Raw genomic sequence first — 24,704 nt, 5'->3', positions numbered from 1 at the left:
GGAAAACTAATACTTTAGCTACACCTGTTCATTCTAAATTAACGACACAAGGAGAAGTCTCAATTGACCAACCACACAATGTGGTAGTAGCCCTAATATCATTGTATTGAAGTAGTTCAGAAGCAGGCTGGTTACTGATAAGTTCAAACAACATGCAACTGTTACGGACATGCTTCAGGAACTCAAATGGGAATCCCTATAGGGAAGGCAACATTCTTTTTGAGGAATACTATTGAGAAAATTTACAGAACCGGCATTTTAAACTGACTCAGGGGTGCTACAGGTTCTGAAAATCAGGGGAATTTTGAACTTATCATGGAAATTAGGGAATTATCAGGAAAATTTGAGAAAAAAACCGTGAAAAAATCCCATTTTTGTCTCAGTAGATAAAATGATTTGTTAACTGAGGTGTCATGCATCGTCACTGGCAGGGTGCAGTTGAGTACGTTCACCGCTTCTCTATTCCCTCATTCCTACTGCTTCTTCCCTTCCTACCACTCCCCTCAGCTTGCAGTCAGTGCTGCCACCACGTCTTGCTGCTAGCCTAGCAGCTGCCGACAAGAGGCAGGGAGGTGTCAGCAGTGGTTTGTTTGAGTCTGTTTCTCAGTGCCTGAGTTGTGTCTGAGTGATTCTGTGAATGTGTGTGTGCTCTCATTTTCTTACAAAAGCTATGGCTGAAAATTGGTTGTGATTGTCTTTTCTACATGTCTGTCTGTGGCTCAGCAATGATCTTTGTGATGAGTTGTTACCTATCCTCATCATTATTGTTTCTCAGAGTATTTGAAGAAGTTATCTGTTGCATAGATTGATCATGTGGTCTCATTTCATCAACATGCTGTCTGTGGCTCATGAACAGCTGGCCACACAAGTGAGTTTCTGTGATAGGCATAATTGGAGGTCATTTCTGCGGGTATTTGTAGTGGATCATGCCGGCCCATCTGAAGCCATTCGATTCCCACTAAAGTGCAGCCCCTTCTGTCAGAGCTAGTCTCTCCAATCTGCCTGTAGGCTGGGTCTGTTTGTGTGTGGCATAATGCAGCAGATTTTCATGGTTTACCCGTGGACCCAGGACTGCAGTGCTCCTCAACAGGCCAGGGGCCATGGGCAATGGATTTCAGGAATTGCAACTGTCTCACCACAAGTATGTTGTACAGTCTGGTGTTTTATAGACATTTTATTTGTTCTAGTACATTTTGCCACTTCAAAAGTAGTTTATATGTTAGAAAGCATGGATGATAAGAAGAAGAAAATTGTGTCACTCATTGGTGATTTGTATGCTCTGAAAAATCAATTATACCTGTAAAATAATAGATATAACACTGTGGGTAATAACCAATAATAATGAACATTGTAAAATGAACAGTTTATTGGCAGTCACTTACAGCATTGGTTTACACAGTTCTTCCCCACCTTATGCATGTCTTTCAAGAGGCCTACTTGTGTCTGAGGTTATTTCTGAAATTGGTGAAGGTATTTTAAATCTCTCTTGTGACTCCAAGGAAATGCATTTTTTTGTCACCAATCATGCTTCAACACATATACCATTTGGCTTGCTTTCTCCATCTAAAAACAGTTCAATACAAAAGATGTTGATGTTAGTGCTTAAGATTTTTGCTCACATCAGCAAACACCATCTTTTTTTTTTAAAGCTAGTTCCTCATTTACACTATTGTTTCTTCTACTGTAGCTGCAAAGACAGATTGTCAACTTATGTCTTAACTTACCCTTGAGATCTCAAAATTGGTCATGGAAAAATGCTAAAACTTGTCTGGAAATCAGGGAAATATCAGGGAATTTCACTTGGGGTAACTTATGGCAACCCTGTGACTGCAGAATGATTCTACTACCTCCAATATACATTGTGCATGAGGACCACAGAGATATGATACGAGAAATTAGAGCTCATATGGAGGCTTATAGATAGTCATTTTTCCTTGTTCTATTTATGAGGTGAACAGCAAGTGAAATGACTAGTAGTGATGCAGGGTACCCTCTGCCACACCCCGTATGGTGGATTGTGGAGTCTGTAGATGTAGATCTTTGGTCATTTTGTGAGAGAAAGGCATTATTAACCTAGCTGCTGATGGACTGAGAAGATGTGTGCGATAGGTCCCCTTGTACCAAAGTGCAGTTGTTGCTCAATAACTCATAAAGCTTCAACCTGACTATGTAATTCTTCTTTATACTACTGTTACTGGGAATCCACATTTAACAATGCCTGTACTTTCTCTGCCAAAGTGGTAACGGTCTCGCACATAACAGCAACACATGTGAGTGGTTTTGTGTAATCTAAACTGCCATTTACAACAACAAACATGAATGAAGAAACTGTAATTAAAATACAAAAAACATAATTTAACATGTTGTAAAGGCAGTTATTAGCTTCTAAATATTTTATAAAATGCATAACACACAAATGATGACTTACTTTATATTTTATTTCAACTGGTTTGGGTCATAAATCATGTTCATGGTCATTGAAAAATTAATCTGCACCCAACATTACACATCAAAGCTGAAAGTATTGTTTATTTTGAACATTACATGCCTTCGCCCTAGCCAGATTACGCTCCCATATTTTATTTTATCAGGCTTGTCTGACATTTGGCATTACCCCCAAAGGCCTCACACTTAAAGTTCCCATCTCTGGCTGCAACCATTCTTTCCATCAGTCCCTATACCAGTTCCAAACTGAACAATCCATCGCCCTCACCCACCTAATCCTTCACCTACACATCAACTCAGCCAATGAACACACCCGTCAACTCCTATCCTTAATAAAAGTCATCAATCTTTCCTCTCCCACATCCACACCGGCTGTTCAGAGCATCCTCCTACAGGCCAACCAAAAATTAGAACAGCATGCCACCCTCCACCTAAAAAAACTATCCAATCTCCTGGTTTCCCACCTCCGGAAAGGCAACTCACTCACCGTTCACAACCTTTCCAGCAAACCTCAACCTCCTCTCATTGCACACAAACCCAGTCTCTCCCATCTACTCAATCTCCCACTTCCAGCTCCACTCCCTCCAAAATCTCAAAATTCCAATCAACACAATCTGGAACCACAACACCCTAATTCAGTAGTTAACCTTTCCTCCAAACCTCTCTCCCAATCTGAAACCTCAGTCCTATCCAAAGGCCTCACCTTCAGCCCCACTCCCAGATTCAACCAAACAGCCCTCGTCAAAGATTTACTGTCCTACACTCATACTCTCTGCTGGAAATATCACTTTGCCATGAAGAGAAATGATCCTAATCCTAATCCTAATGATCCAACTTCCCAAGACACTATCCAAATTGAACCCTGCCTGGAACAGTTCCGTCCTCCGTCACAGTGGGACCAACCTCCTCTTCCTCAAAATCACGCCCTCCAAACCTTCCAGGAATTTCTAAACTTCCAGCCTTGCCTCTCAATCCTTCTTAAAAAACCTTAATCCTACTCCCAACATCACCACTGCTGAAGCCCAGGCTATCCGTGATCTAAAGGCTGACCGATCCATCATCATTCTTCCGGCGGACAAGGGTTCCACGACAGTGGTACTTGATCATCGGGAGTATGTGGCTGAGGGACTGCGTCAGCTTTCGGACAACACCACATACAAAGTTTGCCAAGGTAATCCCATTCCTGATGTCCAGGCAGATCTTCAAGGAATCCTCAGAACCTTAGGCCCCCTACAAAACCTTTCACCTGACTCCATCAACCTCCTGACCCCACCGACACCCTTCACCCCTACCTTCTACCTTCTCCCCAAAATTCACAAACCCAATCATCCCGGCCGCCCCATTGTAGCTGGTTACCAAGCCCCCACAGAACGTATCTCTGCCTACGTAGATCAACACCTTCAACCCATTACATGCAGTCTCCCATCCTTCATCAAAGACACCAACCACTTTCACGAACGCCTGGAATCCTTACCCAATCTGTTACCCCCAGAAACCATCCTTGTAACCATTGATGCCACTTCCTTATACACAAATATTCCGCACGTCCAGGGCCTCGCTGTGATGGAGCCCTTCCTTTCACGTGGACCACCTGCCACCCTACCTAAAACCTCTTTGCTCATTACCTTGGCCAGCTTCATCCTGACCCACAACTTCTTCACTTTTGAAGGCCAGACATACCAACAATTAAAGGGAACAGCCATGGGTACCAGGATGGCCCCCTCGTACGCCAACCTATTCATGGGTTGCTTAGAGGAAGCCTTCTTGGTTATCCAGGCCTGCCAACCCAAAGTTTGGTACAGATTTATTGATGACATCTTCATGATCTGGACTCACTGTGAAGAAGAACTCCAGAATTTCCTCTCCAACCTCAGCTCCTTTGGTTCCATCAGATTCACCTGGTCCTACTCCAAATCCCATGCCACTTTCCTTGACGTTGACCTCCATCTGTCCAATGGCCAGCTTCACACGTCCGTCCACATCAAACCCACCAACAAGCAACAGTACCTCCATTATGACAGCTGCCACCCATTCCACATCAAATGGTCCCTTCCCTACAGCCTAGGTCTTTGTGGCAAATGGATCTGCTCCAGTCCGGAATCACTGAACCATTACACCAACAACCTGATAACAGCTTTTGCATCCCACAACTACCCTCCCAACCTGGTACAGAAGCAAATAACCAGAGCCACTTCCTCACCCCCTCAAACCCAGAACCTCCCACAGAAGAACCACAAAAGTGCCCCACTTGTGACAGGATACTTTCCGGGACTGGATCAGACTCTGAATGTGGCTCTCCAGCAGGGATACGACTTCCTCAAATCCTGCCCTGAAATGAGATCCATCCTTCATGAAATCCTCCCCACTCCACCAAGAGTGTCTCTCCGCCGTCCGCCTAACCTTTGTAACCTCTTAGTTCATCCCTATGAAATCCCCAAACCACCTCCCCTACCCTCTGGCTCCTACCCTTGTAACTGCCCGTGGTGTAAAACCTGTCCCATGCACCCTCCCACCACCACCTACTCCAGTCCTGTAACCCGGAAGGTGTACACGATCAAAGGCAGAACCACGTATGAAAGCACCCACGTGATTTACCAACTGACCTGCCTACACTGTGACGCATTCTATGTGGGAATGACCAGCAACAAACTGTCCATTCGCATGAATGGACACAGGCAGACAGTGTTTGTTGGTAATGAGGATCACCCTGTGGCTAAACATGCCGTGGTGCACAGCCGGCACATCTTGGCACAGTGTTATGCCATCCGGGTTATCTAGATACTTCCCACTAACACCAACCTATCCGAACTCTGGAGATGGGAACTTGCCCTTCAATATATCCTCTCTTCCCGTTATCCACCAGGCCTCAATCTCTGCTAATTTCAAGTTGCCGCCACTCATACCTCACCTGTCAATCAACAACATCTTTGCCTCTGCACTTCCGCCTCGACTGACATCTCTACCCAAACTCTTAGCCTTTTAATACGTCTGCTTGTGTCTGTATATGTGTGGATGGATATGTGTGTGTGTGTGAGTGTATACCTGTCCTTTTTTCCCCCTAAGGTAAGTCTTTCCGCTCCCGGGATTGGAATGACTCCTTACCCTCTCCCTTAAAACCCACATCCTTTCGTCTTTCCCTCTCCTTCTCTCTTTCCTGACAAAGCAGCCGTTGGTTGCGAAAGCTAGAATTTTGTGTGTATGTTTGTGTGTCTATCGACCTGCCAGCGCTTTCTTTTGGTAAGTCACATCATCTTTGTTTTTAGATATATTTTTCCTATGTGGAATGTTTCCCTCTATTAACTCTTTGCCTATGTCTGCTTGAGTCTGTATATGTGTGGATGGATATATGTGTGTGTGTGCGAGTGTATAGCCATCCTTTTTTCCCCCTAAGGTAAGTCTTTCCGCTCCCAGGATTGGAATGACTCCTTACCCTCTCCCTTAAAACCCACATCCTTTCGTCTTTCCCTCTCCTTCCCTCTTTCCTGACGAAGCAGCCATTGGTTGCGAAAGCTAGAATTTTGTGTGTATGTTTGTGTTTGTTTGTGTGTCTATTGACCTGCCAGCACTTTCTTTTGGTAAGTCACATCTTCCTTGTGTGTGGCTGGCACACCCTTGGTACATGGCAACTCATGCCCTGACACTCCACTGCTGTCAAACATGTCTGTTTACAATTCCCCCTTAAATTGCAATGGATCTGAAAGTGCTTCTGACCTGACAAGGGTAACTTTAAGGTCACGATGAATGTCTCTATGTCGTCCTTCCATGGCCAAGCAAGATAAATACATAAACAAAAATCTATCAATAAAAATATTCTCTTACTGCATCACATTGTGCTATCACTTTGAGACAATGTACAAAGGCTGCAGATGTGGTAGCAAGAAATAGTTGAGGCAACTGTTACTGCTGCCACCAAATGTAGCAGTGTCAGAGTATTTGGCAACCACTTCATGATATCAAATGTAGTGGCCCGAGCAGATCGAGCTGTGGTGTGGGAGTTGTCAGGCTTTGCCAGGAGGGATTAGTAACATAGATAGGGATATCTGGAATGACATTCTATTGTCAGTGTGAATACACAGGGTAATGTAAATACTGCCAAGCATCATGCAGTGAGAGGACCTCAGCGCACACTGAGGAGAACTGCTAATCCACCTCGTTGGCGAGTCATGGTGATAGTGCCACAGGTCACTGAACACTGGCTAGCTTGGAGATATGTGGGTGCCAGTGGGGAAGATAAATAGGCACTGTCTGTTACAAGATTTTTGACAGCACAAGTCAGCCTACATCTCAGTGCTCTCATAGATGGCCCATCATGCTTTTAATTGAGCATAGCTGACAGCGTAATCCAGGGTGATGGTTGTCATGTAGGACAGTCACCACGAACAACCATCTGTAGGAGGAGGTCTGGTGGTACAGGTGTCTTCTCCTTATCCGTGATGTCCAAATAGGCTGCAATGGCAGACCATGGCTTTGGCATACATTGAGGTGGCTGTAGACCACATCAATCAGCTTGTCATGGCTTTGCTGCAACTCAGTACTGTTATTCTCTCTGGTACTTGTGCCATGGCAGAATGGTGGCATGACTAAATGTGAATGTGAGCTCTAAAAGCCCAATTATTTAAGCAGCATAGCCTGCACCTGTGACATGGTGGCTCTAATTGGATGAGCACATTTGTTCTGGTTACTGGACTTTTCAACATTCCTTGCCTCATTGCTGTGGCTCAATAATTATTCTGGGTTTTTGAGCTCAGGTCTTTCAACAGCATGTGACTGTTGCAGTGGCCTTCTTGTGCTCACAACTACAGAATGTTACTTCACACTGTCCTGTTATGATGTACTGCATGGTTTTCTGTTTTGCTTCCTTGCTCGCAGTTTGTGTAGTGACACTCCATGTTTACATACTGATTGGCACACCGGGTATAAATTTGCCTGCTTGACTCTGAACTTGCTGAGTCAAAACTTCAAAAAATTTAGGTGTGTGTGATTACTCATTCTGGAGTGGAACAATATTGTGTAAAGTACATTACTGTAGATCTCACAAACTTTTTCAGGGTCTTGAATTCCTACACTCACTTCTCAATTGCAGCTAAACAGTGGTTTGCATACTCATAATATACAAGTCAATAAAATAATTTTTATGCACATTTTGCCTCCTTGTCAATGGTCCAGAGAGGAGTTATGTAACAAGTTGTTATGTAACATAGTGTGAAAGTGGAAATATCTACTAACCCATAAAGAAATTTTAAAATACCTTATTAACCAGTCCTTCTACAAATCATCTTATTGTGTAAATTCATAGTTTGTAAATTCCTGTTAACTGCATAGGAAGCAGCAATGTTCATTATAAAGCTATATGCCAAGTTGTTCAGCATTGTAAATGAGATTCAGTTGTTACAGATGTTTTCCTTGAAAAATACCCATGTATTCAAATAAATAATTAACAACCTGTACAAGACAAACACCAGTAACTTAATATAAAGCAGGAAGCAGTAGCTGCATTCTAAGTTTTGTCTTTTCTGCCATTTTCCTTGGTTACATTTAGGTGGGGTAAACACAAATGGTATTGAGAGAAGTATAGTGATTGTTAATAAAGTTTAATGATACAGTTTAAATTTATAAGAGATGTGTCTGTTTTGTAAATGTTACCTTTGCTCATTCCATCACCTTCGCAGTTCTTGCTCTTGATTGATATGTGGAACATTGTTAAAGAATAAACAAAACTGATGAAAATATTGTTGCTGTACTAGAAAAAAAAACTGATTCCAACTTGAGCCATTAACAAATATTATTTGTTCTTTTACAGCATATCTGACAGCAGGTGATTATAATGTTATTTCTATAGACTGGTCACCTATTGCAAGCAATGCAGCATATGATCAAGTAAGAGAGGATCTAGTCATTGTTGGTCAGTTTGTGGCAAAATTTGTGGATTGTTTAGTAGAGACACATGGCCTGAACTTGTCAATAACTCACTTGGTTGGTCATAGTCTGGGTGCCCATGTTGTTGGTGTGATTGGAGGTTCATTATCACAGCAGAATAAAGTGGCACTCATCACAGGTACAGTATTCAACACTGCTAACATCTAAAAAGAAATTATTTTGCTAAGGATATGTCATCTTTTTCATATAAAGTAACAAAAAAAATCAGTTTTTTGCAAATTGTGATGTCTGCAATTACGACACAAGGTGTTGCGCATGCTTGTAACCCTTGGTTGCAGATCTGTTGTTTCAAAATCATACCAAGCTACAAACAGATATAAAGTGCAAAATTGGATATGAAGTTAATTCAAATGATATTCATAGGAACAAGTTGTACAGTGTTTCCAAAAAGTAAAATAATGTTTTTGTTGCATTGTTATCAGCAGTTGTTCTTACCTAATTAAAGGTGTTTATTTCAGACCTAGAGTTTGTTTTTTTCTGAAAGCTCCAGTTTTCTTGCATTCACCAGATGTCTATATTTCATGTTTCCATAATTAAATCACAGTATAGGTGGATAAAGACTTGATTTCAGTCCCTTGAACTTAGTTGTATAATACAAATTGAATGGAAACGTTGTCTGAATCTATTTAGTGGTACAAACTGAGTACATACCGTCATGGAGAAGGTTGCAGTTAGATAAAAGTGACTTATAATTAAAACATTCTGTTGAGGAAGAATTCATTTCAAGCTCTTCTGTTTGTGAACTACTTCAGGAAGACAATGTTTAATACTTCAGCCATAGTCTGCCATCATATTTATGTCTCATCTCCCTTGATAGTGCTCTTCTACAGTCTTGAAGCTCTGATGGAACCGATCACATTGCTCATCACTGATGTCTCCCAAAGTTGCCATGGTATTTATCAAGGTAACTGGATAGGAAATGGAATCAGACCCTGATTCATTCCAAGCTCTTCCATTTGTTGTCCACTTCAGGGAGGTCTCATTTAATGCTCCAGAACAGTTTGCCATCATATGTTTGTCGTCCCTCACTTGCAAGTAATTAATCTAACAGTGAACTGCTGGAATGAGAAAGTTTGAATTGTATGAAAACCAGAGTATGGAGAGAAAAACCATCTACAGATTTGAAATCAGCAGATCAGAAACATTATGAATCAGTAAAAAAAATCTCATGCAACCAAGAGTTTGAAAAAAAACTATTAACCAGTGTAATATTTCAATCAGAAAATCTGTTCACTAACTTATTGACTGTAGCAGTTCCAGATTCTGATACTTTACAATGCTGATTATGTATGAACTTCAAAATCCGTGCTGAAAAAAAGAGTACTTCACAGAAATATGTTGTCTCCTCTGTGATATAGACATTGGGGGTATAAGCTGCTTAAAGCCAAACCACTGACTGAATTACTTACTTCATGAAATCCAATGTCATTTTTCAGTATTGGGTTATATTATAGGGTAATATTCCACCTAGCTCAATAATCTCTTGTATCAGAAGCAAACTGAAAGAAGATTTCAACTTCTCAAAAAATAGATTATTGTAGGCAGCTCATTTGGAATGTAACCTCTTCCCATTTTCTTTGGAATTCATTAAAATGATTGACTGAAGTTCATAAGTAGGCATTCAGTGACTTGCAGTGGTAACCATGCACATGACAAAATATGAATGTGAACTGAGTAATTACAAATTTGAGAAAAAGCATCATCTTAATAGAAATAAGTTATTTCGGTAGTCTCCTCAATGTAGTCTTCTTGAAGTTTCTTTTAGTTGGCTACTGGTAGATTCATACTTTGTGAGGAGAGAGCCACATTTTTCCAAGTCATGCATTAAATTTTGTAATGAAATGTTATGGAACTTTTTTGTCTTCTTTACTTATTGCATTAGTCAGAATCCCACAGTACATCACACAAATAAACAATTATAAATTTTTTAAGCTAAATATCTGCCTTCCCACACTTGGTAGTCAACATCCTTTTCAAACACAAAACAGAACTAATAACAAACAACTGAACTTTTAGACCAACACTCCATTACTACGTGCTGGTGATGTATAGCTCATGAATGAGTCATTCAAAAGAATGCTTCATCCTGTGAAGTGTGAATCAACAACTCAGTTTCAATGAACTGTTATTTCAAACACTTCACAGTTCTCACACTTCATAACATTCACAACTCATTTTATTCGGCTGTGACTCCCTCACCTTTTTAGTATACTGACTGCCATTCAGACCACCACTGAAATGGACTGCCTTGCCTCTGTAGCAAGGGTTCTTGCAAATATTTGTCCACTTACACTATCGAAGCAGCTCTTAGGTGTGGAGTACTCTTTAACCTGGAGGACACCACATTAAATTCAACCCAGAGATACGAAGTAGATTTGTTGATGGGAACTGGCTGTAGATGTGTGCAATTTGTATTTCTCAAATTGCCTTATCAGATTGAATTTTACTTTCTCACCCAAATTTTTATCAGAAAATCAATATAATCTGAACTGAGAATCCAATAAATTTGCTTCTGTGAAAATTGAATTTCCCTCTATACTGAAAAATTGCCAGTGTAGCTTTTCAACTAACTTCTCAGTCATCTGGTACACATCACCATGAATTTTAGTGTTATTGACAAACTTGTAACACCCAGTGACCACCCTTTCACTGCTCATGTCTTCAAACCAGTCTTTGAAAACTTCCAATACTTCACAAGCTTGTGTGATATACGCAGTGTTGCTGTGGTCAAATTTGGAAGAGCTGGATAATTGATAATTAGTAGTGACATCAGGGAATATTTGACATCGGCTGTTCTTTCAAGTGCAGCAAAGGTTGACTTCCACCTCGTAATGGTATCCTGTTTTACTGCCAGGGCAGGCTCTTTCAACCTGCGGACTTCTTTTTTAAAAAATTCAGTATTTTTTCACTTTATTCAGAATGACTTGAATGTGCTGAAGGCTATTATGAACAATTAAATTCATGGTGTATGCAAAGCAGGGGATTTTTTTCCAGGCTGTGAGTCGTATAGCTGCCACACTATTAGCAGCATTGTCACCAACTACACACACAACTTTTTCTTCCAAGCCCCATTCCCTGGTTACTTATCACAGTTCTTCAGTGAGGTTTTCTGAATGTGCCATTCATTATATCTAAAACACTCTAGAAGAGAAGATGTGAGCTCCAGGTCTTTAACATAATGTGTTATCACCGACAAATAGCTCTCATTACTGACTATAATCCACACAATTGCTTCTACAGAATTAATTTTGGTTTTCGCCATTACTTCCTTTGTCATTGTGTATTGTTATTAAAGAAATTTGTTGAAAATGGTCTTTTATGCTGGCATTCAGTAAGTGCCATTCAGTTTACTTATGAACTTTTGAAACTGCTTGCTCTCAGCTATGCTATGGGACAAGTAATCTTTCACAGGCCAAGTGCAACATCTATCTCTTTATTTATTTTCTAAAAACAAAGATGATGTAACTTACCAAATGAAAGCATTGGTACGTTGATAGAGACAATAACAAACACAAACACACACACAAAATTCAAGCTTTCGCAACCCACAGTTGATTTATTTTGTTAGACAGAGGCTTCACAAAATGCATAGACAGTGTTCCTTGATTTGGAGGTTGACTTACTGCTGTTGAGGTGGTACTGTCATCCACTGGCAGTGACTGCCATTCAGTTCTGGCATGTGTTGATGCTGGTTGCTGATCATCCTGGTTATCTTTACAAGAAATATCAAGCATTGCAGGAGCAGGAGGTGCTAAACACACACAAAGACTCTGTTGGCTGCATCATACAAACATGACGAGCAAGTTTGAATGTATTTCCTCCTTTATATGAAATAGACAAAAGTTGCACTTGGCTTTCCCATCACCTAATTTGGCAAAGAAACCCCATATTTCACTATGTCTCTGTGATCGCAGGTTGCTAGCAATAATATAACAGTGAACAGATACAAAAATGCATTCCAAATAAAAGAAAGAGTGATTTTACCTGAAATGATACCAATGCAACGTGACAGTATACCTTTTGTATCTGGAGGGTTATTATTTTCAACAAAAATAAAATCAGCAGGAAAATTAATTAAAAATTAATTAAGGTAGGTATATAGACTCTATGGCAGTGGTAAATGTATTCATTCTGTTTTGGATTAAATTTTAAGGAGAACATAACATTACGATACATGTGTATATCATTGATAAATTGGAGTTTTCTGCCAGAGAATATGATAAACAAGATATCACATGGCAAATAAAGATTTTTTTGGACACATAATCCAAGAATAGCAAGGTAGATGAAACACATTTCCTTCTTTACATGAGACAGAGTTCTCTGTTTATCTCTTCCTTTCCTCCTTCAACCATGATCTATTTAAATCAGATCAGATGCTGTAAGTGTGTAAACCACGTGTCTCCAAACTATGGCCTGCTGGCCAACACTGGCCCGTGAACACGATCACTATGCACTTTTTTCAGCATCATAGCTCATGTCACGTCATGTCATCTCACCAGCGAATGACTGCAGATATTCAAAGCATAGGACATGTGATGTGTTCAGCGAATAGCAACATGTCTATTAAGTAGCACATAGTGGAATCCGATATATCAATATTAAATAAAAAAATCATTATCGGCCCTTGGTATATCGAGAATAAATATCGATATATCAATGGAAAAAATATTGACAAACCAGCCTATAAAATTATTGGCTGCGCATTATTAATATACTGCTGGTTTTAGAGCTATATATTTATTAACTGATTTATTATTAGATATTCTGTACATCAACAAGCTAGCAGCCTGCTTATCCCTTAGAGCAAGAATTGATAGGGATGGTTGATTGGTTAGTTGATTTGGGGGAGGGGACTAAAGGATGGGGAAAGAAGTTAGTCATGACCTTTCAAAGGAACCATCTGGGTATTTGCCTAAAGCGACTTAGGGAAATCGTGAAAAATCTAAATGAGGATGGCCGGACACGGGTTCACCACATCACTCAATAAGAGAATTGATAGGAAAGTGATGCACGTTTACCCTGGCAATAACCACTTTGCTAACAATGGTAACTGCATGTAAATGGCAAAATAAAAGGTGTTCAATGGCTCTGTCATTCACTTTCGTCACATGTCGGATTTGTCCTGAGCACTTCATGTCGACTTCCCTGTATTTTCATTTCTACTAATGCCAGTGACCTAGAAGTTGTATGGTGAAGTTAAATGTTGAAGTTTCTGCTGGTAGTGCTGAGGACTGATTGCATCAACATTTCCCCTCACACACCTCTGCCCATGTCAAAGATCAGTCTTGTCATTTAGATTTTTGTTCATTATTTTCAGCAAGTATTTTTGAAGAATGCTGATGTGAAGAAAAATTGTTTTTTAATGCAACAGGTGTGCCATTTCTTCACATCAGAAGTCTTGTTATTCCATTCACATTGCCAAATCCCAGTGCAATTGGACTTCTTTTGTGCCACCTATACTTGCTTCACACAGTCAAAGAGAAAGACTGGACACGATGAAAGCTCAAAAAGCAGTAAGACTGCTTCTCACACTGAAAGTAAAATTATGTTCTATTACAATTTCAAAAGATCAATTTCAAGTATTTACTGAAAACTGTAGAAAAAAATATAAAATAAAATAAAAGTATTGGAGCTTGATATTACTATTTCATTATCAATATATCAGTAGGAGAAATATGCCAATATATATCGATATTTTTTGGAAAAATTATTGATGTACCAATATTTTAATAATGTACCAATATTTTAATAATTTTGTACACACAAATAGGAAAAGTTAATAGCTTAAATTAATATACAAACAATATAGCTACAAGAAAAGCTAAGCTTTCATGTATATTATTGGTCTTTTTTAGTATGTGTTGCCTTTTAAGATATATCAGGCACAAATGTGCCAATAAAATTTTCAATAATGACATAAATGGCTACTCCATGAATTAAGAAATCATTGCGCAATCTTACACTTAACATAATTTATCTTGTGTGAAACAAAATTTACTTCGAGAGTAACATTTCTCAAACCACCATTTGCAATATTTTCCTGTGATGCATTAGACATGTATACACAGGGCATACCATATTGGCTTCCAATGCAGATTGCTGGAGGAACACCATCATGTCATTGGAAATACAGGAAGTGAGAAGCGTCAAGCAAGAACACTATGAGTGTGCAAGCAAATTCCCAAATCCTTCTGTTGTAACAAATAGAATGCAGTTGCGTGTTAGCTATTCTTGTTGTTGGCTGTTTTAAAGTACTATGAGCAAAAGCAGAAATCATTGTGCTATTGCTGAATTCAAAAAAGCTTCGTATAAAACTGCAAATGTTGTTTATCACCAATTTCCAAAAGATGGAGAGCTCCAGCACAGATGATTGTCACGCTTTAAAAGAGCTGATCCTGTTAAGGTGAATAGTGCAAGGATTTGGGGAAACAGATGAAATATTAAAATGTCACTCCTGAGGAAAGAAAAGTATGCTTTGAAAAGAAGTAACGATGTTTTGAAAGGTAAGTGTTCAAAGTTTGTTGTGGAAGTAAATAGATGTGCTTCTTCTGCAAAAACACCAACTAATTTAAGGTAATGTAACTTAGTAATAAAAAGTAGGTGGAATGAGGCCTGAAAGATATTGCAAATGCTCACATTTAAGAACATTCTCACCCAAAGCTTACACTTAACTTGAAGAAGAACTATACTTTTCCTTGCCAATCAACAAATCAGAAATGAGCGAAAGAATTCAATTTCTGATTGTAGTGTTGGATCTTATAAAAGCTTAGACAGAACACACTAAAGGGTTGTTCTAACATGTGTTGTGGCAAAAAGCAATACCTGCTTGTCATTCCATAAGGGTTTCATAATTTCAGTACACTCTGTATCTGTATAGTTCTTTGCACTTTACACTGACATAAACAGTTATGAGAGCTTCATACATTTTGACTTCCTGCCAAAACCAAGACTGTTCCGGGAAATTTCTTTTTAGAATTCATGGGCTGAGTGCATTTTACAACAATCCAACATCTTTTGAAGTGAAAAATAGAATGTGGCTTCTAATATTGACTGGAAATACAGAATGCAACCCCTTATCAGCAAATACATCCATTATGGTGAATACTATACTCCGTACATCGAGAGAAGAGCTCTGACACCTGGCAGCACAGTTGCCAGTATTCAACATGGATGGACAGTGAGCCAGTGGCAGGGGGAGTGGGGTGCCTGACATTCCCACCCCACTGTTTGGCCCACAGCATCACTCGGCTCCTTCCAAACTGAACAATGGCGGTCATTCATTGCAGCATTCCTGTATGAGCAGCATTCTGCTGATTGATGTGTTCCTTGATGGAATATTTTTTCACATGTGCTACCAGTGTTTGTCACCTTACACATACATACACATAAATATTTCTTTAATGATGTTGCTGCCATTTGACAGCAACAGTTTTTATTTTATTGTTATACCGTTCAGATTTCACTGTATTCATACCAGTCTGATAGCATTTGACATACAAATAAGTTACTGTACTTAAAAATGGCCTATGGCTGAACTCTGGATTGTATAACAATAAAATAAAAATTATTATCCTCAAATGGCAGTAACATCATTAAAAAAAATTACCATGACTATGGTTCCAGCCAAAATAAAAATTACACACAATCAGATTTTCAACTTTAACAAGGTAAAGCAAATTGCACAGATGTTACATATAACATATCAGATAAGGACAATATCTCTATTTTTCATGTGGGAGAATGGAAACCCCAAGATCATCATCATCTGATTGGTCATCTCTTGTCACAACTGCATAGTCTTCGGTATCTTCACTGCAGCCGTCCTCATTGTCTGATAAAGAAATTACAATATTACACTCCTGGAAATGGAAAAAAGAACACATTGACACCGGTATGTCAGACCCACCATACTTCCTCCGGACACTGCGAGAGGGCTGTACAAGCAATGATCACACGCACGGCACAGCGGACACACCAGGAACCGCGGTGTTGGCCGTCGAATGGCGCTAGCTGCGCAGCATTTGTGCACCGCCGCCGTCAGTGTCAGCCAGTTTGCCGTGGCATACGGAGCTCCATCGCAGTCTTTAACACTGGTAGCATGCCGCGACAGCATGGACGTGAACCGTATGTGCAGTTGACGGACTTTGAGCGAGGGCGTATAGTGGGCATGCGGGAGGCCGGGTGGACGTACCGCCGAATTGCTCAACACGTGGGGCGTGAGGTCTCCACAGTACATCGATGTTGTCGCCAGTGGTCGGCGGAAGGTGCACGTGCCCGTCGACCTGGGACCGGACCGCAGCGACGCACGGATGCACGCCAAGACCGTAGGATCCTACGCAGTGCCGTAGGGGACCGCACCACCACTTCCCAGCAAATTAGGGACACTGTTGCTCCTGGGGTATCGGCGAGGACCATTCGCAACCGTCTCCATGAAGCTGGGCTACGGTCCCGCACACCGTTAGGCCGTCTTCCGCTCACGCCCCAACATCGTGCAGCCCGCCTCCAGTGGTGTCGCGACAGGCGTGAATGGAGGGACGAATGGAGACGTGTCGTCTTCAGCGATGAGAGTCGCTTCTGCCTTGGTGCCAATGATGGTCGTATGCATGTTTGGCGCCGTGCAGGTGAGTGCCACAATCAGGACTGCATACGACCGAGGCACACAGGGCCAACACCCGGCATCATGGTGTGGGGAGCGATCTCCTACACTGGCCGTACACCACTGGTGATCGTCGAGGGGACACTGAATAGTGCACGGTACATCCAAACCGTCATCGAACCCATCATTCTACCATTCCTAGACCGGCAAGGGAACTTGCTGTTCCAACAGGACAATGCATGTACGCATGTATCCCGTGCCACCCAACGTGCTCTAGAAGGTGTAAGTCAACTACCCTGGCCAGCAAGATCTCCGGATCTGTCCCCCATTGAGCACGTTTGGGACTGGATGAAGCGTCGTCTCACGCGGTCTGCACGTCCAGCACGAACGCTGGTCCAACTGAGGCGCCAGGTGGAAATGGCATGGCAAGCCGTTCCACAGGACTACATTCAGCATCTCTACGATCGTCTCCATGGGAGAATAGCAGCCTGCATTGCTGCGAAAGGTGGATATACACTGTACTAGTGCCGACATTGTGCATGCTCTGTTGCCTGTGTCTATGTGCCTGTGGTTCTGTCAGTGTGATCATGTGATGTATCTGACCCCAGGAATGTGTCAATAAAGTTTCCCCTTCCTGGGACAATGAATTCACGGTGTTCTTATTTCAATTTCCAGGAGTGTGTGAATAGATTTTTCTCTTACACCTTCTTCTGTGTTTGACCTTGTAATCTTGTTCCACACATGGTTGATGACGCTCCTCCAGTTTTCTGGCATTATTCGGTGACAGCCTCATTTAGCATCCTCTGTGTGTTTCAGAACATAAAGGACTTGTTTTGCTCTGCAACATCTGCTTTTATTCGAGCCTAGATGAGTTCAATTGCTTTGTAATGGCAGTGGTATGGTAAAAGATGTCTAACTTTGTGTCCGTGGTTCTTTGCTATTTATCAATCACATAATGCATCTTCTGTGGCTTGTATCATTTCACTAATTCCAGAAGTTCCACTTTCTGGATATTCTGTTCAAAGCCTATTTTACTATCTTGCAACCAGCTGACTATTTCATCTCTCCTTGCAGCAGCCGTTGGTGCCTTATTTAATTGTACAGAATGGTACAGAGAATTTTCCATTACAAAAACACTACCAGAACGGAGATTTGGTAGCGAACCAGTCTTTGAAGTATCTGCATTCATCTCCTCATTATAGTAGGCAGTTTTTGTTTTTGACTAGAGCATCATCATAGCACCAGGAACAGAACCACTCATAGAGCCAGCATGAACTATAATTAGTCACCCTCCCTTACCAGTTGGCATACTCATAGTTCCATGACGCATGTCATCTGTCCATGCGACAGAATGTGCATGATGCATGTTGACCCATGTTTCATCAATCCATATTACATTTTCCGGATTCACTGCTAGCAACTCATGCAGGCAACAACATCTCCATGCTACAATGTCTCTGTGTTCCATTAATACTTTTCATCCGGAGAACTTTTTCCAATGGAAGCCAATTTTTTTCAAAACAGTAGAGAGACTTGTCATTCTACCTGTGAACAAACCACTGTCTGACAGTGATGCCATCAACTTTTTGAGTGTCAGACACTCCTTCCTGCTTTAGTATGCATATATGTGTTGCCTGATAGCACTTTTGGCAAAGTTGTCTGTTTCAGTCACACAAAATGGTCTCTTCCTTGGGTTTCCAGGCGTCAAAATAACAGCTAGCAGCCTCTTTATCATTTGTGACTCTCTTCACTGTTGCTGTAGAGATGTTTTCAATGCCTCTGCCACTCTGTCAACCACTTTTCTCGCTGATATGAAAGGCCCACCATTGTCCCTTTCCCTTTCAAAGTAAACACGCAATCTGTATATAAATTCACGTGCTTGGGATTTCAGCGTAGCTCCTTTCCCAAAAGCCCTCTTCTCTGCTCTACAGGTAGCCATTTTCCACTTGTACATACTTCTCCACTTATATATATGGCAAGAAACTCACAGAAACAGTGGAATGCACATGTCAGAAGAAACTAAACAGGACTTAGTTTATCACAAGTTGTGTATCAGTATAGCTGGAAATACAACAGCTAATTTGGGTTTTACTAATTTCAGCGAGAAATAACTAGAACTGAGGTATCTAAAGATACTGAAGTCATGTAAAAACTGTTTCCTCTGCCACAAGTAAGGCCATACTCTAAAAGTTGTATGAAGAAAGGCCAGACTTTCTATTCATTCTGTGAACTGATTCATTCTGTGAAGGCAATCATTCACAAATCTGTTTGTGTCCATTAAACTCCTTCATCTCCTAGAGTGAAAATGAGTTCTAGTTCAATGGGTAATGTAAACACAGGATGCCCCAGCTTCACACATCTGCAAACAGCATGCATTTATGTTACAGGACCCACAGGTAAGATAAAACTGGTATGTTTTGTTCTGGATTCTGACAACCAGTCCACTTTGCTGACAGATCTTCGATTTCCAGTTTGAATTTGCAGGTGATTAACACATGGGCCCTTATGATTGATGCATTTGGGTCCACAGTTACCATATCAGAATCATGCAGAGTCATCCATCTGAATTTAAGAAATATATGGAAGAAAGGGCTCATTAGTATCAATGCCTTTGAGAGTTCACATTTGCTCAGCAGCCATCCTTCTGTACCACAAGATGCGTGAATTATGCAGCATGCGTGTAACCTGTCACTGACTAATCCCATTGACAGACAGTTGTTTTCATTGATCTATTTATAGGAGCCAATCAATACTGGCAAACTGACCATACTACTATTTCTGTCTCTAGTCTGATTGTCCTCGAAGTTTTACTAGATACTTAGCATAAATCGAACAGGAATTGCAGTGATTCAGACTGCCATTAACCTTCATGTTGCAAGAGGCAATGAGCAGGAACCATCAGTGAGCATGAAAGACTCCATGCTTTTGGAAAGGTTCAGAGCATCTTATTTCTTTCAAGATACTGCATTGTAAAAATGTGTACTAAACACAATGAGTTAAGACTTGCTTATGACACTCTGATGTTAGAATACATCAGGCAAGACCATGTTGAGTTAGCTCCTTCTGATGCACATACAGACACCTCGGACAAGGAACTATAAAATAGCGATCTGTTTTTGATGGATCAGCTCAAGAAGAGAGCCCAACATAGCTTAATGACATTTCAGAAACCTTCAACCAGAAGTAATGGTTGCACTACAATGATTCTGCCTATGACATTTTGCCATTATAGCCCATATCACACAAACTTCCCTTCAGCTTGCTCTTTACTTGTATGAGCAAGAGCTTGTGAGATTCCTATAGTGCAACACACCTGTCAGTGAAACTTCACAATCAGTTCACACAATGGAGACAGCTGTTTACCACTTAAAATGTCTTCCTTTCAGTTGTATATGCAGCTTCTTCCTGTTACCGTCCACTCTCAGGAAACTGACAACCACTTATTCCTCTTGGTTGCAGCCTTAATACATAAAAATATGTACACAGATGATGCTACAACTAGAACTGAAGCACAAGACAGACTGGTGGTCTCTACTATGAGCTCATCTCATTGATGCAACAAATATAGTAACTGTAGCAAATCTGCCATGGTTGAGCAAAAAGTGGAAGGCCCAAGAAGAAGTCATAAAAGTGAATGCTGCAGTAGTTTGTGTTATGGAACACAACAAATAATATGCTCCCTGTACCTCAAATGGTTGTCACTGGCGAAACACTAGACATGATAGCTACCAAAAGAACTTTGCTTTGAGTTACTGCAAGCACCTATGATTCTCTGGGCCTAGTCTCATCAGTATCCATCACCAAAAAGGTTTTATTCCAAGACACTTGGCTACTATGGTTGTGTTTGGACAAAATCCTGCTTCATCACCGTGTCTCGAAATGGTGTATTTGGCTATTGTGACTTCCTAATCTCTATGTATCTATATGCATGTGGATCTCAACTTGTGAGAACAGAATCTTGCACATTCATAACTTTTGTGATGCTTCTGAGCTAGTATATTGGGCCACCTAATTCGTCAGTTGTGAGGAACATGGGAACACTAATAAAAACCTTATGTGCAGTAAAAACAATTTAGTATCTGTCAGGAGGGTAACAGTCTCAGGTATTGAATTACTAGCTACATTGTTGGGAATGAGACTGTTGCTTTATTAATACAATGTTACCAACTGTGGCATTGGCAGAGCCAGTCTTTGGACTGTTGTTGTTGTTATGGTCTTCAGTCCTGAGACTGGTTTGATGCAGCTCTCCATGCTACTCTACCCTGTGCAAGCTGCTTCATCTCCCAGTACCGACTGCAACCTACATCCTTCTCAATCTGCTTAGTGTATTCATCTCTTGGTCTCCCCCTACGATTTTTACCCTCCACGCTGCCCTCCAATACTAAATTGGTGATCCCTTGATGCCTCAGAACATGTCCTACCAACCGATCCCTTCTTCTGGTCAAGTTGTGCCACAAACTTCTCTTCTCCCCAATCCTATTCAATACTTCCTCATTAGTTATGTGATCTACCCATCTAATCTTCAACATTCTTCTGTAGCACCACATTTCGAAAGCTTCTATTCTCTTCTTGTCCAAACTATTTACCGTCCATGTTTCACTTCCATACATGGCTACACTCCATACAAATACTTTCAGAAATGACTTCCTGACACTTAAATCTATACTCGATGTTAACAAATTTCTCTTCTTCAGAAACGCTTTCCTTGCCATTGCCAGTCTACATTTTATATCCTCTCTACTTCGACCATCATCAGTTATTTTGCTCCCCAAGTAGCAAAACTCCTTTACTACTTTAAGTGTCTAATTTCCTAATCTAATACCCTCAACATCACCCGACTTAATTCGACTACATTCCATTATCCTCGTTTTGCTTTTGTTGATGTTCATCTTATATCCTCCCTTCAAGACACCATCCATTCCATTCAACTGCTCTTCCAAGTCCTTTGCTGTCTCTGACAGAATTACAATGTCATCGGCGAACCTCAACATTTTTATTTCTTCTCCATGGATTTTAATACCTACTCCGAATTTTTCTTTTGTTTCCTTTACTGCTTGCTCAATATACAGATTGAATAACATCGGGGACAGGCTACAACCCTGTCTTACTCCCTTCTTAACCACTGCTTCCCTTTCATGTCCCTCGACTCTTATAACTGCCATCTGGTTTCTGTACAAATAGTAAATAGCCTTTCGCTCCCTGTATTTTACCCCTGCCACCTTTAGAATTTGAAAGAGAGTATTCCAGTCAACATTGTCAAAAGCTTTCTCTAAGTCTACAAATGCTAGAAACGTAGGTTTGCCTTTCCTTAATCTTTCTTCTAAGATAAGTTGTAAGGTCAGTACTGCCTCACGTGTTCCAACATTTCTACGGAATCCAAACTGATCTTCCCCGAGGTCGGCTTCTACCAGTTTTTCCATTCGTCTGTAAAGAATTCGTGTTAGTATTTTGCAGCTGTGGCTTATTAAACTGATTGTTCGGTAATTTTCACATCTGTCAACACCTGCTTTCTTTGGGATTGGAATTATTATATTCTTCTTGAAGTCTGAGGGTATTTCGCCTGTTTCATACATCTTGCTCATCAGATGGTAGAGTTTTGTCAGGACTGGCTCTCCCAAGGCCGTCAGTAGTTCCAATGGAATGTTGTCTACTCCGGGGGCCTTGTTTCGACTCAGGTCTTTCAGTGCTCTGTCAAACTCTTCACGCAGTATCGTATCTCCCATTTCATCTTCATCTACATCCTCTTCCATTTCCATAATATTGTCCTCAAGTTCATCGCCCTTGTATAGACCCTCTATATACTCCTTCCACCTTTCTGCTTTCCCTTCTTTGCTTAGAAGTGGGTTTCCATCTGAGCTCTTGATGGTCATACAAGTGGTTCTCTTATCTCCAAAGGTCTCTTTAATTTTCCTGTAGGCAGTATCTATCTTACCCCTAGTGAGATAAGCCTCTACATCCTTACATTTGTCCTCTAACCATCCCTGCTTAGCCATTTTGCACTTCCTGTCGATCTCATTTTTGAGACGTTTGTATTCCTTTTTGCCTGCTTCACTTACTGCATTTTTATATTTTCTCCTTTCATCAGTTAAATTCAATATTTCTTCTGTTACCCAAGGATTTCTACTAGCCCTCGTCATTTTACCTACTTGATCCTCTGCTGCCTTCACTATTTCATCCCTCAAAGCTACCCATTCTTCTTCTACCGTATTTCTTTCCCCCATTCCTGTCAATTGTTCCCTTATGCTCTCCCTGAAACTCTGTACAACCTCTGGTTCTTTCAGTTTATCCAGGTCCCATCTCCTTAAATTCCCACCTTTTTGCAGTTTCTTCAATTTTAATCTACAGGTCATAACCAATAGATTGTGGTCAGAGTCCACATCTGCCCCTGGAAATGTCTTACAATTTAAAACCTGGTTCCTAAATCTCTGTCTCACCATTATATAATCTATCTGATACCTTTTAGTATCTCCAGGGTTCTTCCACGTATACAACCTTCTATCATGATTCTTAAACCAAGTGTTAGCTATGATTAAGTTGTGCTCTGTGCAAAATTCTACCAGGCGGCTCCCTCTTTCATTTCTTAGCCCCAATCCATATTCACCTACTACGTTTCCTTCTCTCCCTTTTCCTACACTCGAATTCCAGTCACCCATGACTATTAAATTTTCGTCTCCCTTCACTATCTGAATAATTTCTTTTATTTCATCATACATTTCTTCAATTTCTTCGTCATCTGCAGAGCTAGTTGGCATATAAACTTGTACTACTGTAGTAGGTGTGGGCTTCGTATCTATCTTGGCCACAATAATGCGTTCACTATGCTGTTTGTAGTAGCTTACCTGCACTCCTATTTTCCTATTCATTATTAAACCTACTCCTGCATTACCCCTATTTGACTTTGTGTTTATAACCCTGTAGTCACCTGACCAGAAGTCTTGTTCCTCCTGCCACCGAACTTCATTAATTCCCACTATATCTAACTTTAACCTATCCATTTCCCTTTTTAAATTTTCTAACCTACCTGCCCGATTAAGGGATCTGACATTCCACGCTCCGATCCGTAGAACGCCAGTTTTCTTTCTCCTGATAACGACATCCTCTTGAGTGGTCCCCGCCCGGAGATCCGAATGGGGGACTATTTTACCTCCGGAATATTTTACCCAAGAGGACGCCATCATCATTTAATCATACAGTAAAGCTGCATGCCCTCGGGAAAAATTACGGCCGTAGTTTCCCCTTGCTTTCCGCCGTTCGCAGTACCAGCACAGCAAGGCCGTTTTGGTTATTGTTACAAGGCCAGATCAGTCAATCATCCAGACTGTTGCCCTTGCAACTACTGAAAAGGCGGCTGCCCCTCTTCAGGAACCACACGTTTGTCTGGCCTCTCAACAGATACCCCTCCGTTGTGGTTGTACCTACGGTACGGCTATCTGTATCGCTGAGGCACGCAAGCCTCCCCACCAACGGCAAGGTCCATGGTTCATGGGGGGGGGAGTCTTTGGACTGACTACTCCATAATCCTAGCATTGATATGGGCAGACCCCAGCATTTTGAATCTCATTATCCTATGTGCAGTTTTGTGGGGAGTCAGGTAGGAAAGAATGGTTGGTTCAGTAAAATGGTGCCTTTGTAAATTACTCGGGTGAAGTAGTCTGGGTGAGGAGAGACTTCTGGTTTTTCTTGTAAGCATCAAAACCATGCTCAGCTCTACACCTGTCTTCCA

General features: G+C 41.0%; 1 protein-coding gene across 1 annotated transcript in view; it reads left to right on the top strand.

The window, feature by feature from the left end:
• LOC126175942 (phospholipase A1-like) overlaps nucleotides 1–24,704 on the top strand; it is a 103,030-nt gene that overhangs the window by 42,827 nt on the left and 35,499 nt on the right. Inside the window, exon 4 of the mRNA XM_049923019.1 lies at nucleotides 8,246–8,500. Coding sequence (XP_049778976.1) covers nucleotides 8,246–8,500 — 255 coding nt within the window. The remainder of the gene's footprint in view (nucleotides 1–8,245; nucleotides 8,501–24,704) is intronic.

Source organism: Schistocerca cancellata, chromosome 3 (genome assembly GCF_023864275.1).
Source record: "Schistocerca cancellata isolate TAMUIC-IGC-003103 chromosome 3, iqSchCanc2.1, whole genome shotgun sequence".
Taxonomy (NCBI): domain Eukaryota; kingdom Metazoa; phylum Arthropoda; class Insecta; order Orthoptera; family Acrididae; genus Schistocerca; species Schistocerca cancellata.
The sequence above is the reverse complement of the archived record's forward strand: the minus strand, read 5'-3'. Positions and strand labels throughout refer to the sequence as shown.